The sequence below is a fragment of the Psammomys obesus genome, unplaced genomic scaffold (assembly GCF_907164565.1).
Source record: "Psammomys obesus unplaced genomic scaffold, mPsaObe1.curated_primary_1811, whole genome shotgun sequence".
Taxonomy (NCBI): Eukaryota; Metazoa; Chordata; class Mammalia; order Rodentia; family Muridae; genus Psammomys; species Psammomys obesus.
Window position 1 is genome coordinate 24,825,979 of NW_026592890.1, and position 17,434 is coordinate 24,843,412.

The 17,434-nt window shown below is 43.1% G+C and overlaps 1 protein-coding gene across 2 annotated transcripts in view; it reads right to left on the reverse strand.

Annotated features, from left to right (window-relative positions):
• Nucleotides 1-2,036: 2,036 nt before the first annotated feature.
• The window catches only part of Mettl24 (methyltransferase like 24), a 103,743-nt gene continuing 88,345 nt past the window's right edge, over nucleotides 2,037-17,434 (reverse strand). For both annotated transcript variants that reach the window (XM_055616053.1, XM_055616054.1), the window contains one exon: nucleotides 2,037-2,716. In XM_055616053.1, the coding sequence (XP_055472028.1) occupies nucleotides 2,402-2,716 (315 nt within the window). In that variant the 3' untranslated portion in view covers nucleotides 2,037-2,401. The remainder of the gene's footprint in view (nucleotides 2,717-17,434) is intronic.

Consider the following 17,434-nt stretch of genomic DNA (forward strand, 5'->3'; position numbering starts at 1 on the left):
TAATATAATATAATATAATATAATATAATATAATATAATATAATATATATTATATAAATATATAATTATATATATAATTATTATATATAATATATATTATATATTATATAATTATAAATATATAATTATATAATTATAATATATATAATATAATATATTATATTATATAAATATAATATAATCTTGCCCTAAAAATCTTGCCATAGACGTGTATACATCTAGGGGTTGGTCAGACTGGACACTTAAAATTAGTGCACTCTATACACTGCTGTACACGAATATTTACTACATAGACACCATACAAACGAACTGTACAAACTGTGTTAGAGTGTTCATGGACCTTCTGTGTTCATGGACATCTGTGCACACTAAAGAGACTGAGCTACCATTGATGATCACGCTTATTACAGCTGATCTTCTCAACCCCCTGCCCAACCCAGCAACCATAAGTTTAAGAATCAAAACCTCAGATGTCTTAAAATTATCACAACTCACTCAGGAATCCTGGTCTCCTTCTAGCTCAAGTTAGTAAGATCATTCTATTCTAATATCTGTCAGGTCCTCATTTGAAAAATGGTATTTTCAAAGCCAAAAAGCTGAAAATGAGACCAGGAATATCTGAGGGTGAAAGCAAGCAGGAAGGAGAAGCCTGGGAGAAGGGACAGAATGTCAGGATTCCACTGCCTCCTACGAAGTCTTGAGCAGTGAACATACATGCTGTGTATGTAAAAAACAAACAAACAAACAAAAAAAAACATGTCTCCAATCTCTTAGCTTGGTTTCTTTTGAGATTGTTTAATTAGCATAAAACTTTTGGAAATCATTCACAGGACAGTCTTCCTGTATGTAAGAATTATGGGTATCATTTGAACCACAGAGAACCTACCTGTTCTGCTTAATTAAACAAAGAAAAAAACTTTTGTGAAAAAGAAGTCAAACCCGGGGCTGAGGCAAAATGATCAAAGGTCAAAACCAGCCTGAGACATTAAGTAATGAGTTTAGGACCACCCTGGGCTAGGAAGAGAGAGAGAGCAGGACGGGGACAGAGACACACAGAGAGAGAAGACAGTGACATTGTTGTCTTCCCCTATCTGTGTCCAACTTACTCCCTCTCTCTACCTACCCCCTTCCCTGGCCTGTTCCCCCTAGATAGGGTCTCACTATCTCTGGCTGTCCTGGAACTATGCAGTAGTCCAGGCCTGTCTCAAACTCACAGACTTCCACCTGCCTCTTTCTCCCAAGTGCCACAATTAAAGGTGTGAGCCTTTAATAAGTTGTAAGTCCAGCTTACAACTTACCTTTGAGACAGGGCCTCTCATTGAACCGGAAGCTCACTGATCCAACTAGGCCAGCCTGGCCAGTGGGCCCCAGCCTGTCTCCTGCTCACCCTCATGCCGTGCCCAGTGCTTACAGGGTCGTGGCTGGCACCTGGCTCTTAGGAGCAGGGGATGTAAACTCAAGCCCTCATGCTTGTGTGGCAGGCGGTTTACTGACTGGGCCGTCTCCTCAGCCTGACAGCAGCGGCAAGTCTGTGGAGCCGAAGCCGTGTTTGAAGGCTGACGCGGCAGCAGCAGCAGAACCACACAGATGCCGCTTTGTGCTTTAGCTTCACAGGAGAAGCTGTTGTTGTGTGAAAAGAATTTTGAGCCGGAGTTCTTGAAGTTCTGACAGAACTTGACGGATCTAAGTTCCCAGGGACTAGAAGCCGCAGTTCTTAGAAAGCTATAGCAAGCCCCTCCTCAGCAAAGGCTGGGAAAGCAAAGCCTGCAGTCCACAGACTGCCGAGCACGGCTTTGACTGGCTGGGTGAGAGAAACTTTAAGGGAAGCGAGTTTAAAGCCAAGCGACTGACCCATTTTTGTTGTTGTTGTTGTTGTTGTAGTTGTAGGCTAGGCTGGCCTGCCTCTGCCTCCCCAGTGCTGGGATTAAAGCTCCACCACTGCCTGGCAGAGTGACCCAACCTACAAAAAGAACAGTGCATTTAAAAAAATCTGATCAATCTAGTGCAAGTATAAATTAATAAAATGTCATTTTTAATGTAAATTCGTGAGCTATAGATACATAATGGATTCTAAGGCAACCAGAAACTGGCAGGAGCAGGGTATTCCTACCCTCCAAGTGAGAGCGGAGGGGGCATACCCCGCTCCGTCAAAGGCAAAAGCGCAGGGCCAGGAGAGATGTCCCTCCGAGCCGCTGTCCATTGTCAAGCTCAAGGCTTCGTGTACTCTTATACAGATCGTGTACTCTTATACAGATCGTGTACTTCGTGTACTCTTATAACACGATCGCTGCGGCATCACGCAGGAAACAGACCAGTGGAGGCTGGAGGCGTGACTCCGCGACCGGAAGCACGGATGCATCTGTCTGCAAATAGTTCTCCCTGTTGTGCGCGCGGCTGCATCCTATCTCCATCTCGTATTCACCCAACTCAGGGTATAACAGCTGCTGGCGTTGAAAATGTCTTTCTTCAGGAAGAGCTGAGGCTTAGATAAGTCTTTATAGGTGTGGAAAAGTCTGAAGTCCTTCCGCTCCAACTCCTTCAGGAGGCTGTACCAAAACCGCACCACACTGCTCTCGCTGCCACTGACCTCAAAGCCAGGCCAGTGGAGGTGAATCTCAAAGAGGAGCTGGCCAATCTGTCCGAGGACATCCTCCAGAATCAGGTTTTCTAAAACTTTCCATTCTGCACTTTCCAGATCTGCCTTGAGTACATCAATCTGAAACAAAGCAATAAAATGAGGTTCTCAGACTCCGTCATTCACTGTACCACCCCGTATCATAGCGTATTGTATCCTATCAGATCCTATTTCATTGTGCCCTATCATCATATCATACCCACCCCCAAAGGCAACGGAAATTTTAAATTTGTAGAGTTGGAGGTCATTTCCAAGTAGCCATTTAAATTTGTTATTAACTATTTTTCATACAATATATTTTGATCATGTTCTTCACCCTCCTTCAGTTCTCTCAAGATTCTCCCACCTTTCTACCCCAAAAGACAGTCCATTGCATGTTTTCTCTTATATGTTGATGCTTAGATGTGTGTTTCAACTCAAATAACCAAGTGGTCATTTCTGGCACATTTCCAACCTACCTTCACACTGTTAATGAATACAAGCAACAGAATGCGGGGGTGGGGGGGGATCAGAGTCAGCCCCCTTGCCTTCTGCCCAGTGCCAGCAGATGCCTAAGTAGGAAAAGCCAGGGCACATTCATCGCAGAGTGCCATGCCCTACAGCCTTTCCCTTCAACCTGCACGCCACTCCAAGGAGCCCAGTTAAGCCCTGTGGCAGTCACACAGAGGGAATGGCAGAGAAGCCCTGCCTGCACGGTCACTCTCACAAGCATCATACCATGGAGGCATCGCTAGGATTTGAAGCCTAAGAAAGAGATTTTGGGGTTTCCGAGTATTAGAATCATTATTCTATGTTTTTTCCCTTTCTTTTTAAAAGTACATCCCAGGGTAATGTTCTAAAGCAAAGAACAAACCATGAAACATCTGTTTATTTAATGAGGTTTACTTCCTAGGTATGATGGACTAAAGGAAGACGACAGGACGGGAGAGATTATTTCTGTAGTTAGTCAGGCTGTGAGAGTCGGCTCCTTTCTGCTGGCTTTGCACAAAATGTCTTGGAATAATAGGAACCGCAGTACATCCCAAAGGACATAAGGCAGGGTGTGCTGTGGCTCTGTGGCCAAGCACTTTCCTAGCATGACGCCTCTAGTGTCAATGCCCAGCACCACAAAAAAATAAAATAAAATAAAATAAAATAAAAGTACCATTACTAATACATGCCTGATCCAAAGCTAAATACTTCCCTTTGCAATGTCCATTAATTATACATCACTGCTAGGAAAGGGTAGTTCTGTTAGAGACTATGTTGGGTGGAATGAAAATGGCCCCAGAGACTCATATATTTGAATGGTCGATGATCAGAAAGTGGCACTACTTGAGACGGCCTTGTTGGAGGAAGTGTGTCACTGGGGGGGTGGGCTTGGAGGGTTCAAAAGCCCAAGCCAGGTTCCAGAGTCCCTCCCTTCTGCCAGCCACTCTTGATGTAGAACTCTGAACTACCTCTCCAGTGCCATGTCGTTTGCATGCTGCCATAAGAGTGAACTAAACCTCAGAAACCTGTAAGGCCCAGATAGATAACTTATTTTATAAGAGTTGCCTTGGTCATGGTGTCTTTTCACAGCAATAGAACACTGACTAGACAGTGACATTAATTACCACTTGTGAAAACAGACCCAATGAGTAACCTCCTCCAATCCCACAGCTGGAAAGGCAGTAGTGAAATATAAACAGTCTGTGTGTCATAACCTGTGGTTTTGTGTGTGTGTGTGTGTGTGTGTGTGTGTGTGTGTGTGTGTGTGTGTGTGCAAGCTAGACTGTGTAGAAGCTAGAGGTCAACATCAGGTGTCTCTTCACCTTATTATATTTTTTCTCTATCTTATTATTTTTCAGGATGGAGTCTTCTGTTGAGCCCAGGCTGGCTGGCCAATGAGCTTTGGGAATCACCCTATCTCTATCCCAGGTGCCCCTCACCCAGCACCTGGTTACAGAGGCCACCATGCCCAGTGTTTATATGGGTGCTGGGTATCTAAACTCAGATTGTCATGCTTGCGTGGCAGGCGCTTTACCAATTGAGCCATCTCTTCAGCTCACCGTGTATTCTTGACCATTAAAAAAAAAAATCACCTTTCCAGTAAGTCACAAAAGGAAAGAGTGACTCAGTGTTCCAAGAAGTTTTGGGGTGAACGTGGGTCAGTGAGGTGCTTGAATCAGTACCATTGAATTTTCAGAGTACTTTTCAAAATGGGTCATTTCGCCACACAAAGGAAGTCTGATAGCACCAGACACAATGAATTCTGGGATCGAGGGAAACATCCAAAGGAACAAAGACTGGAGTCCCAGTCACCTCAACCCCAGGAAGCTGCTGGCCAGAAGCTTCAGAAGCAAGACTCTGTTTGCTGGTTTATAAACATGGATGGACAGTATCAATCTTGCCCACCCCCTCCTCTTAGTGCTGTCTGCTTGGTAAGTTTTCCAGATGGTGTTAGAATATGAGAATCTCATGGCCTTGGAGGAATTCCTTGAGTGATTTCAGAGTTGCATGGAAGAGAAGGTGCAGAGACATGACATATAATTGCTACAAGACAGTGGGCTTTGCCTGATGGCCTGAGTCTTGCTTGGCACTCTTGCTTGGATCTCCTAGAACCAAAAACCAGTAGGCCTTAGGAGAGTCAACATCTATAAATAAGCAATGGGTCAGTGACTTAAAAACAAATGGGGAAGGTGAAAACCAACATTTTTCTTCATGAAAGTAACCGAACAAAGATAGGCTCCATGGAAATACGGGCCAAACTAAATTAATTCTTATGACTTGGGCCCCGGGGAATTAACTCATTCCTTTTTAAACCTCAGTTCCTTGGCACTCTTATAGCTTTGTTGAATCTTGGCAGTTTTAGGCAGAATCCTCCAGGATTAAGGGTAATTAAGCTGTCAAAAGAAATATTTAATCAAAATTTCACAAAATGTCCTAATTGGTACAGAATACACCCAAAATTCAAAGAGTACCATGTGTTATATTGAGTCACACAGCCAAGAATTTCTTAGGTTCCTTACAGACTTATTTTCACCATGATTTTCTGTGAGTTTGAATATGATGAATAACATAACTACATTAAAGTATGAAAAGGACAGGGTGGGGTTGGGATGTAGCACAATAGAGTGGATTGCTTAGCAAACATGAGGAAACACACACACACACAAAAAAAAACAACAGAACAAACAAGGAAGTCAGGAGAAAGTGAGTGGGAATAAGGATAGTGTTCATTAACTTAATAAAAACTACTGGTAAAGATACAAAGGGGTATATCATGTATTATCCAGACACATTTTAATATTGTATTTATATGTGTATGGATGTTTTGCCTGCAAGCATGTATGTGCACCATATGCTTGGTGCCCACAGAGGTCAGAAGAGGGCACTAGAACCCTGGAACTGGAGTTACAGATGGTTGTGTACTGCTAAATGGCGGCTGGAAACCAAACCCGAGTCCTCTGCAAGAGCAGCAAGCGCTCTTAACTGCTGGGCCATCTCTCCATCCCCCCCAGACATATTTTAAATAAATTATCAATCAGAAATTATGAGCAACCAGAAGAGAACCAAATAAAGCTAAATTAAAGCAAATACATGCTTGATTTGGAAATCCAGACTGTATTCACTTGATGAAAATCTCGTCTAAAGAGCAAAGAGTATGCCAACTATGATGACACCCTCACCTTTGACCGCAGAGTCTGCGAGTCCCCACTCTGATGAGAGCCATACAGGCTAGTCTTTGCCACTCAGCCCTCAGGTAGTGTGGCATGGAGCTGCCCACAGACTCTTTTCTGCCTCTCGACCTGAGAGCACAGCCAACCAAAATGCAGTGACTAAAACACATTTTTCTCTCCCGTTATGCATTGCCTTTTTCTTGCATTTCAGAATGTCCCATTTGCATGAACTATTTTGCAAATGTAATTTCCATTATTACTGCATAATGCAGACAATATTATTGTTATTATAAAGTATCAAAGATTTCTGGGTAAGATATGCCACTTTTAAGATTCTAATACCAGTTTGCAACAATTATGGCACCCCAAATCATGCAAATGGTTATATTGGGATTAACAAGTGCCAAGCCTAACATAGTTGGGTTAAAGCATGTTTCTCGAGAAAAACAAGTAAGTGATAATGTTGAGGAAACTCTGGAATAGTGTAGACATATTTTTTGTAGGAGGGTCTCAAAGATGGTAGAAGAAACAATATGCCTGGTATAATTTCAAGAGTATTGAAGAGGTTCAAGTTTCAGGTATTATCTCCTTGTCTTAAGCCTCCAATAGCCAATAAGTTAGTTGCTTTTCGCACAACTTTCTGAAGCAATGAGAACTTTAATTTTAAGTAGATTAAGATGTGATACCCTCTGGCAGCACCCTCATCCAGAGTACAAGTCCACCTAGATCTGCAGGATGACATGAAAGGAGAGGAAGGGAGCTGTGCGACTGACTGAGCCTTCCGTGCTGCAGGAGCCAAGAGCAGCAGACTGAGTGTCTTGAAACCTGAAGTTGGTGGCCTCATCCTTATGATGGCTGAAAGTACTTGTTTCTCCCTAGAGGAGAACCTGTCTCTACCTCTCCCAAGGCTTGACAATCGTGTTACGTCTTCACTTCTGCATCACCTGGTCTCTGCTTCTACCTTCTCATGATAGTCTCTGTGTGCCTCTGTGTCTGTGTCCAGATTTCCTCTTTTCATAGAATTGTTTGCCATTTTGGATCAGAGCCAGGCATGCTCTCTCCTGACTCCGATTTAGGTAAATGCGTCTGCAGTAACCGTATTTCCAGTCAAGGCCACATTCTGCAGTGCCAGGGAAGCAGGATTTAGCCCATAACATTGCTCAAGGCAGTTGTTGCAATGGGGCTTTTGCAAGACAAGTGTGTAGACACGGAGCCACTGCTTGCTTAGTCAGTGGGTCCCATGAAAGAGAGCCAAAGGTAGCAACTGTCCAAGGCAATTATGACCATCACTCTGCCAGTCACTACATCAGCCAACACTGGCAGCCTCAACCGTGATAAATACCCAAGCCAGGCAAGTAAAAAAAAAAAAAAAAACCCTCAAAAGCCAACCAAAATCACCATGGAAACACTCCCGCATCTCATTCCTTGGTTCTTTCTACCATGCAAGCGAGCACAACCTGTTTTGGTCACCTTACCGCTATCCACCTGTCTCCCTCCTGGTCCTTCTGTAACGCTTTCAGGCTCACGGTGTCTTTTCATCTATAGGCCATCTAAGATTAGTGTCTTTCACAGGCCTCCTAGGCAGGATGGTCAGATTTTCCTCATGCTGGCCGTCTTTGAGGAGGGCAATAATGGGAGCTATACCTTTCAAGTAAAACCTAGTCAGTTGTCCAAATTTCACTGCATTCTATCAGTCAAAATAAGTCGCAAAGCCAACTCAGATAATAGAAAAGGCAATAGAGTCTAGCCACTGAGGGAAGAGGGGCAAGCACAGAGAGGGGAAGAAGACTTGTTCACAGCCATCTTTGTAGATGATTGGCCCCAGTGATTAAAATCAATTGTACTTGATGAAAATCATAGAAATGGATGTTTCATAGGCATGAGCAACGCTCAGGAAAAATTAACAGGAAAGCCTTCATTCATGAGAATACCGTAACGGCTAATCCCGGTGTTCAGTCTGACACATCTGGAAAAAGGACTGACGGCATGCCTGTGGGCCATTTTCTTGGCTGGTGTTGATGCCTGGTCCACTGTGGGCGGTACCTCCCTACACAGGTGGGCCTGGGCTGTGTGATACACGTAGCCGAGTACGATACACTGCGAGCAAGCCAGTGAGCAGTGTGCCTCCACGGTATCCCCTTCTGTTCCTATCTCCAGCTCCTTCCCTGGCTTTCCTCCATGATGGCACATAAGCTGTGACCCAAATAAACCCTCTCCTCTCCCAAGTTCTTCTTAGTATTTTGTCACAGCAACAAAGAAGCAAACTAGGACAATTATTATGAAGGAAGGAGCATTAGTTATGCCTGGCATTTTCTTATAGAGGTAGCTTTTCTTGGAGGTTGACAGAGTGCACAGGGTAGCCAGTGGCTTAGGATAACTCATAAAGAAAATGCTGAGGGCAGGCATGGTGACACACTGCTACGCCCCACCCACCCCCACACTCCCCTCCCCAGAGTTCCAGAGGCTGAGCCTTGAAGATCGGAAGTTTGAAGCCAGCCTGGAATATACAGCTTATGCTACATTAGCAGGGCTCTGTTTCGATTTAAAAGAAAGGAAGAAGACTAAGCAGGGGAACCAGAGCACGGTTTCGTTTGTTGGGTGGTTAATTTCCTTTTTGCATTTCACAGGTAACACACTGGAAGGCCTGCTTGACAAGCTACAGGATTAAACTGCCAATGCATTCACAAGAATAAAAAAGCGTCTACTGGTGGCCCTTTTTACATATGCCAAATGTCCTTATTGTATGACAAATGCTCATATATTTGAGGACATCACACTTGAAGGAATAAAAATATTGCATTTAAACAATAATTTACTTGATAAGCAACGCCATACAAACATATTTTAATGGCTACTGCAACCATGAGTGATTTGTTGACTAAAACCTTCAGCTCTATCTCCCGGAAGACCAAAGCCAGTGAAACAACATGCCAACTAGTGTTCTTCAATGGGGCTTTTTAAATCTCTTTACAAGGTGTAGTAGAGAATGCAGCTGTGCATGCTGAGTTAGAATTTGGACTGTGGCACACATGATCTTCTAGAAAAATTAAATTGTCCTAAAATGTGACACAAAGGAAAGAATATTAAATGAATAATTCATCAGTCTAAACACCACTCAGTAAGCGTCCACACAGGGCTTTGGGCACACACAGTGATGAGGCTGGTCAAGGGAAATCAGATGAACAACAACAGCAACAACTAAGCATTAAGACCGCATGTAAATGTTGGAGAACATGATGGTGCCATGCTGTCATGGCCATTCAGAGACGGTAACCGTAAGTTACCGTCTTCCGGCCACTCGGCACCAAGTGAGAGCATGCCGTCAGTCCTTCTTTCCAGGTGTGTCAGACTGAAGCCAGCATTAGCCATTATGGTATTCTAATGAATGAAGGCTTTCCTGTTTATTTTTTCCTGAGTATTGCTCATGCCTACTAAACATCCATTTCTATGATTTTCATAGATACGACATTTCTGCTTTGATAAGGCCTCATTGTATTTACATGAAGAACACGAGTATGATTAAATAAAATTTCAATAAATATTCAGAGGTTCACTTCCATTGTATGTCGTTAAAAGTGCCATTAACTCTCCGTGTTGGACTAACAAATAGAAGCCACTCTGGGTCTGTCTTGAGCCCTTTAGACATAATTTTAGCCAGCAGCACAGGATTCTCCAACAATTTGGAGGCTACAAACATGCTCATTCCAATTCGTCAAAACAATCTTTTTCCAGCTTGCCAAGAACCCCAACAGTTAGATGTAACTTCAAGAAGGAATGTTTCTCCTGTTCTCCTAACTACACAATTGGGAGTAGCAGCTACCAAGCATGAAACAGGCAAGTGCAGACTTTGGTCAATTTTCATGTCCTAAATTGTGGCATTGGAGAAAGGACATTAAGCAGGAAAGATGTATCAGCACAAAACCACTTAGTAAGTTTGAGGTAGGTTGACTATTAGCATTTCGTGTTTACAAATTAAAACTCAAGGAGGTGTTGTATCGTTTGGCAGAGCCAACAGGTGTCCTGTCATGGGCAGGAATGGTGTTGGCCTCTGACCTTTCAGGTTAGTTGTGTTTGATGCATAAATTATGTGGTACCTACATACATACCTACACAAAACTACACTGTGCTGCCTAGTTTTATGTCAACTTGACACAAGTGAAGGTCACCTGAGAGGAGGGAACCTTAGTTAAGGAACTGCCTCCGAGGCATCCAGATGTAGGAAAGCCTGCAAGACACCTTAGTACTCAGTGCTTGATGGGGGAGGGCCCAGCCCCTTGCAGGTGGGGCCACCGCTGGGCTGTTGCTCCTGGGTGTTATAAGAAAGCTGGCTGATCCCACCATTTATCTGCAAATTTCATGATTTCCTTGTTTTTTATTGCTGAGTAATATTCCATTGTGTAGATGTACCACAATTTCTGTATCCATTCCTCCACTGAGGGGCATCTGGGCTGTTTCCAGCTTCTGGCTATTACAAATAAGGCTGCTATAAACATGGTTGAGCAAATATCCTTATTGTGTACTTGAGCCTCTTTTGGGTATATGCTCAGGAGTGGTATAGCTGGAATTTGAGGAAGCACTATTCAGGATGAAAAGATCATCCTGAGTGAGCTATCCCAGAAGCAGAAAGACACACACGGTATATACTCACTCATATAGACAAATAATATAGGATAAACCTACTAAAATCTGTACACCTAAAGAAACTAATCAAGAGGGAGGGCTCTTGCTAAAATGCTCAATCCCTATCCAGAAAGGCAAAGAGGATGGACATCAGAAGAAGGTGAAAAGAGGAAATAAGTCAGGAGCCTGCCACAGAGGACCTCTGAAAGGCTCTGCCCTGCAGATTATCAATGCAGATGCTGAGACTTATGGGCAACCTTTGGGCAAAGTGCAGGGAATCTTATGAAAGAAGTGGGAAACAGCAAGATCTGGAGAGGACAGGAACTCCACAAGGAGAGCAACAGAACCAAAAAATCTGAGCACGGGGGTCTTTCCTGAGACAGATACTCCAACCAAGAAGCATGCATGGAGATAACCTAAGACCCCTGCACAGATGTAGCCCATGGCAGTTCAGTATCCAAGTGGGTTCCATTGTAATGGGAACAGGGACTGTCTCTGACATGAACTGATTGCCCTGCTCTTTGATCACCTCCCCTTGAGGGGGAAGCAGCATTACCAGGCCACAGAAGAAGACAATGCAGCCACTCCTGATGAGACCTAACTGACTAGGATCAGAAGGAAGGAAGGAAGGAAAAGAAGACCTCCCCTATCAGTGGACTTGGGGAGGGGCATGCATGCAGAGGGTGGAGGAAGGGAGGGATTGGGATGGGAGGAGGGAGGAAATCACAGGGGGGATACAAAGGGAATAAAGTATAATTAATAAAGAATTAAAAAAAAGAAAGAAAGCAGCTGAGCGAGCCATGGGAAGCGAACCAGTAAGTAGCATCCTCCATGGCCTCTGCCTCAGCTCCTGCCTCCATGTTCCTGCCCTCTTTGAGCTCCTGTCCTGACTTCCTTCAATGAGGAACAGTTCTGTAGAAGTATAGGTCAAATAAACCCTTACCTCCCCAAGCTGATTTGGTCATGGTGTTTCATGAAATTTGATTCTGTATATGTGTGTGTGTGTGTGTGTGTGTGTGTGTGTACATGTATATATGTATACATACACATGTTTTTTTTTAATTTTTAATTCTAATTTTTAAATTCTAAACTCAATCCTATGTAACCATGAGTTACACCCACAGAATAATCTACCTCGTTACAAATACATTTACATGTAACTGAGCTGTGAAATTACAAATGAGCACAGTACTGGTTTGCTCTTCTGCCTTTTCAGGTGGGTAAGCAGGACAACCATGAGCTCTGAGGTATAGGTGCTGAGTTCAAAGCCCTGTCTACTATAGTTAGAGGCCAGAGGTGTACAAGTGGAGCCAAACAGTATATGGATTCAAACAAGAGGAGGCATTGGGCTCCTGGAAAGGGAAGTGCAAAATAGCATAGACAGAGGTTCCTGGCCCCCGTGTGCTCCACCTGGCAACCTGAGGAAAGACCTGGATGGGAATGACAATTCTGCCCTGATAAAGTCTGCAAACATCTCACTAGCTGCAACCACAGGGAAACTTAAATTGATATTTCATTTACATGACACCTATAGAAGTAAATACCTAAGTATTTTAGTAGGAATAAAAATTCACCAGGCAGTGGTGATACATGCCTTTAATCCTAGCACTTGGGAGGCAGAGGCAGGTGGATTTCTATGAGTTTGAGGCCAGCCTGGTTTACAGAGTGAGTTCCAGGACAGACAGGGTAACAGTGAGAAACTCTGTTGAGAGAAAGAATGAGAAAGAGAAGGAAGGAAGGGAGGGAGGGAGAGAGGGAGGGAGGGAGGGAGGGAGGAAGGAAGGAAAGAAGGAAGGAAGGAAGGAAGGAAGGAAGGAAGGAAGGAAGGAAGGAAGGAAGGAAGGAAACTGTCATAAGCCTAAGTCTCTTAGTTCACCATAATTTCTTAAAATTACTTACCAGACTTCATGTTGATATAGTTTCCTAGGAGAGTCCTTTCAATTATCTGTTTCATTAGAACATTTCCCTTAGGGATTAGAGTGTAGCTCAGGGACAGAGTGCTTGTTTAACATGTATTAGACCGTAGGTTTGATCCTCAGCACCATAAAAAACAAAAACAACAACAACCACATACACAGAGAAAAACACTTTTACTTCAGCAAATTCAGAAAGTGAAGATGAAGATGTGCGTACTATATGAAGAGAATATCCAATACCAGGAGTCAAAGAAACGAAGAGCCAGGTAGATGTGGGTGTCATTCAAGCACTCAGGATTCTGAGGCAGGCAGACTGATGTAAGTTCAAGGCCACCCTGAAATACATGAGTTCCAGACTAGCCTGGGCTACACAGTGAGAACCTACTCCAACAAACAGATGAACACAAGAAAACAAATTTTAGAAAAGAAAGAAAAAGGAAAGTGTGTGGTGGAAGAGACATTACTCTAATGTCCCTCAAGTTGAGTGTGCAAGGAAAAAGTCCCCACATTTAGCAAGTTTACATAAATTATATGAACCATAATTTTCATGAAAGTAAAAATGAAACACTGCATGTAGAGCAAGTGATAATGCCTAAGGACCATGTCCATGAGCACAGGGCTACAGAGAGTCAGGGACACCAGGGACACAAGAAGAAACTTAATCCAATGGCCAAATAAACAAAGTGTGGTGTGCTACTTAGTTTCTTTGTCACCTTGATCAAAGTTTGAGTTAATTGTGAAGAAGACTCTGCAGATGAGAAAATGCATCCATCAAATTGGCTGATAGACTGTCGGGGTGGATTTTCTTGATTAATGATAGATGTGGGATGCTCCAGCCCAACTGTAGGTACTGCCCACCCCCACTAGTGGCCCTAGTAGGTAGTGGTCCTGGATTGTATAAGAAAGCAAACTGAGCAAGCTAGACCAAACAAGCCAATAAGCAACATCCCTCCATGGTCTCTGCTTCAGTTCCTGCCTCCTGGTTCCTGCTATAGTTCTGTCCTGGTTGAGTTTCTGTCTTGCCTTCCCTTGGTGATAAACTGTAATCAAAAAATGTAAGCGGAATAAACCCTTCCCTACCCAAGTTTTTTTAGTAGTTACCACAGCAACAGAAAGCACACTAGGATATTTGGTATTCTATAAACCCATTATAAACTACTATCTTTTTAATTGTGTGTGTTTTTGCATGTGTGTGTGCATCATGTACATGTGTGGAAATCAGAGTACTATGAAATTGGTCTTCTCCTTCCATTTTTAAGGAAGTCCCAGGGATCAAACTTGGGTCACGAGGCTTGTTTGACAAAAACCTTTACCTGCTGAGACATCTTTAACCCCCTAAAATTATGCTTAATATAATAGTTTCATAGAATAGAATAGAATAGAATAGAATAGAATAGAATAGAATAGAATAGAATAGAATAGAATAGAATAGAATAGAATAGAACAGAGTAGAGTAGAGTAGAGTAGAGTAGAGTAGAGTAGAGTAGAGTAGAGTAGAGTAGAGTAGAGTAGAGTAGAATAGTTGCAATGGCATACCAAGTCTGTACAGGAACCCTGGTGCTTCTGTTTGGCAAATGATTTACTTTCTAATATGTCTAATAAATACAGACATCTGCTAAAGGTTGTACAGAATGATAGGATATACAGAACTGGCACGGAAGTAAACACAATAGTCTATTCTTTCAGAGATCTCATTCACATCGTCAACCGTGAGAACTATCCTAATATGGAAGAGCCAGTGAGATATGGTAGTTAACAATACCCTTTAAACACTGATATATACCCATTGCAGATCCAAATGGGCACGTATCGCCCAAGTCAACTCACTGTCAAAGCTGAGACAGCTCTAAGGCCATTCAAGTTCAAGAAGTTTTTTGAACTTTTTGTGCCTATTCTACTTGTGTTTGAATAATGGGTTCCTCTAGCAATCTGTAATCTTGGACTTCTGTTTTATCAAATACAAAGGGAAAACACAAAAGAAATAAATATAGCAGAGGGCATATCAACTAAGAATAAGAAAAACCAAAACATTAAAATTGTAAAACTTTGGGCTGGGGCAATGCCTCAGCATATAAGAGCAATGGCTGACCCAAGTCCAATTTATAACATCTACATGGCAGCTCAATCATCTGTAACTCAACATTGGTGGCAAGCTGAAGCTGCCTTCTGGACACTATGAACACCAGGAACACGCAAGGTGCACTTACTAGAAGCAGGCAAAACTCTCACATACATAAAATAAAAATAAAGACATTGAACTTTTATAAACAAACTTGCATAACAGTTGTTGGTCTCATCGATGCACTCGTATAAAAATCCCTCCACGTGTGTTTGTTTACAACAGCCCCAGGGGGAAGAAAAGATTAAGAAACACAGGAAGGAGAAATAAGCCAACCAGCTCTCCAGCAACAAGGGATGGCTACCAGAAGGAAGGCCCAGAGGACTGAAACTGTGGTTTCCAAAATCGTCTCTCTCCTGGGCCACAGTAGAGAGTTGTCTGTTTTTAATCTTTAGCCATGTTGTCATTCCCAGAAACTAATGCCCTTGCCCCTCCCCCTTCTAGTCCAGGCTGGCCTTAAACTCTTTATGTAGCCAATGGGGATGACCTTGGTCTGATGCTCCTTCCGTCACTTCCTGAATGCTGTCAGAGGCATGCCCTGTGTCTTAGGGTTATTACTGCTCTGATGAAACACCAGGACCAAAAAGCAAGTTGGGGAGTAAAGCATTTATTCGGCTTATACTTCCACATTGCTATTCAACATCAAAGGAAGTCAGGACAGGAACTCAAACAGGGCAGAACTTGGAGGCAGGAACTGACGTAGAGACCATGGAGGGAAGCTGCTTACTGACTTGCTCCCCATGGCTTGCTCAGCCATGGGATGGTGAGCCATGGCTCACCAGCCCAGGGATGGCATCACCCACCGTGTGCTGGTTCCTCTCTTATCAATCACTAATCCAAAAAAAAAAAAAAAAAATGTCCTACACAGTTGCCTACAGCTTGATCTTATGGAGCATTTTTGTTTTTCAAATGAGGCTCCATCTTCTCGGATTACTTTAGCTTGTGGCTTGTGTCAATTTACATAAAACTAGTCGGAACAGTGTACAAACATATACCTTAGAAAGTGGCCTTGACACACCGGAGAATTGGCCTGAGTTCTATAAGAAAGCAAGCCGAGCAAGCCATACGGAACAATCCAGTAAGCAACACGCCTCCACGGCCTCTGCCCTCAGTTCCTGCCTCCAGGTTCCTGCCGTTTTTGAATTCCTGTCCTGACTTCCTTCAGTGATGAACAGTGACAGTGATGTGGAAGTGTGAGCCAAATAAACTCTTTCGTCCTTAAGTTGCTTTGGTCTCCTCTCAGCACTGATAACCCTAAGACATGCATTAGTCTGCCAGGGCTTCTGGGAGGATCCCACTGGCTAGGTGGCTTTAACAGAGAAAACTTGTCCTCAAAGCCCTGGGATAAAGGTGTCAGTAGGCCATTATAGTTGGCTTACAGATAGCTTCCCTACTGCCCTGCTTTTCCTCTGTGTGGACTTCTAGAAGCTCTTGCTTTTCTTGTAAAGAAGCCAGTCATACTGGATTAGCTCCTTGCTGCCTTAAGGCCTCATGGGAGTTTAGCAATTTAATCTATAAAATTGAAGACAAAATTTTTACCCTAATATATAAAACATGAATTTTTTTTGCAGTGCTTTATCTAAAAGCAAGCACTCCTTCACCAATATGTGAGCTATACCCTTGCTCCTGATTTAGTAACTGTTTTTCTCCTCCATTATTAATGGCCATCTCTGAGTCTAGCTTTTTGAGAATGTGGCCTTGACACCCTTCATCAAGAGACAATGTCAGGTCGCTCCCTGTGGTGAATTTCATACGCTCACAGCCTGTGCAGTCCCATGAGCCACACACAGGGAAGGGTCCTAAGCTTGCTTTGTGTTCTGCTATCACTTTCTTGAAAGCCTTAATTCGTTTTGAACGAGACCCCTCACCTCATTTTTACTGAGCCCCACAAATCATATAGGCAGCACCCTTGAGCCCTGCTGAGCTTACAACTCATATATCTTGCTGTAGCCCCTGGCAGGGCCACAGACAGTCATTCAGCTTCCTCCTTCACCGACACCTTTATTCGTAGAAGCTGGCCACTCTGCAAGGTGTTTGCTCTTCAAGCTGCCGTGTTCTGAGAAAGTCCAAGCCAGAGAGACATGTGAAGAGACCTGTCTCAAATAAAGAGTCAGATGCCTGACTCTTGCTGCATGGGACACCCCCAAGCCAGAAGCACCGAGCAGAGCCCTTCCCAAACATGTGCCAGCATGAATGATGCGCAATGGCTAAAGCTTGTAAGTGGTTTCATTTATGCAGTGATCAGCAACTATGACAGAACCCAAATTCTATAGATGGAACTTCATGATTCTTGGCATCAACAAGTTCTGTATGTTTCAGTGCTGCAACTTATGGAAGTTGATATATAGTTCACAAAATTACTAAATAACAAATTACAACAATTTACAAAGTCTTAAATAAGCAAAAGATTTCTAAAATTTATAATCAAGAGCTTAAAATTTTTTCCTGAACCCTTAACACACACACACACACACACACACACACACACACACACACACACACA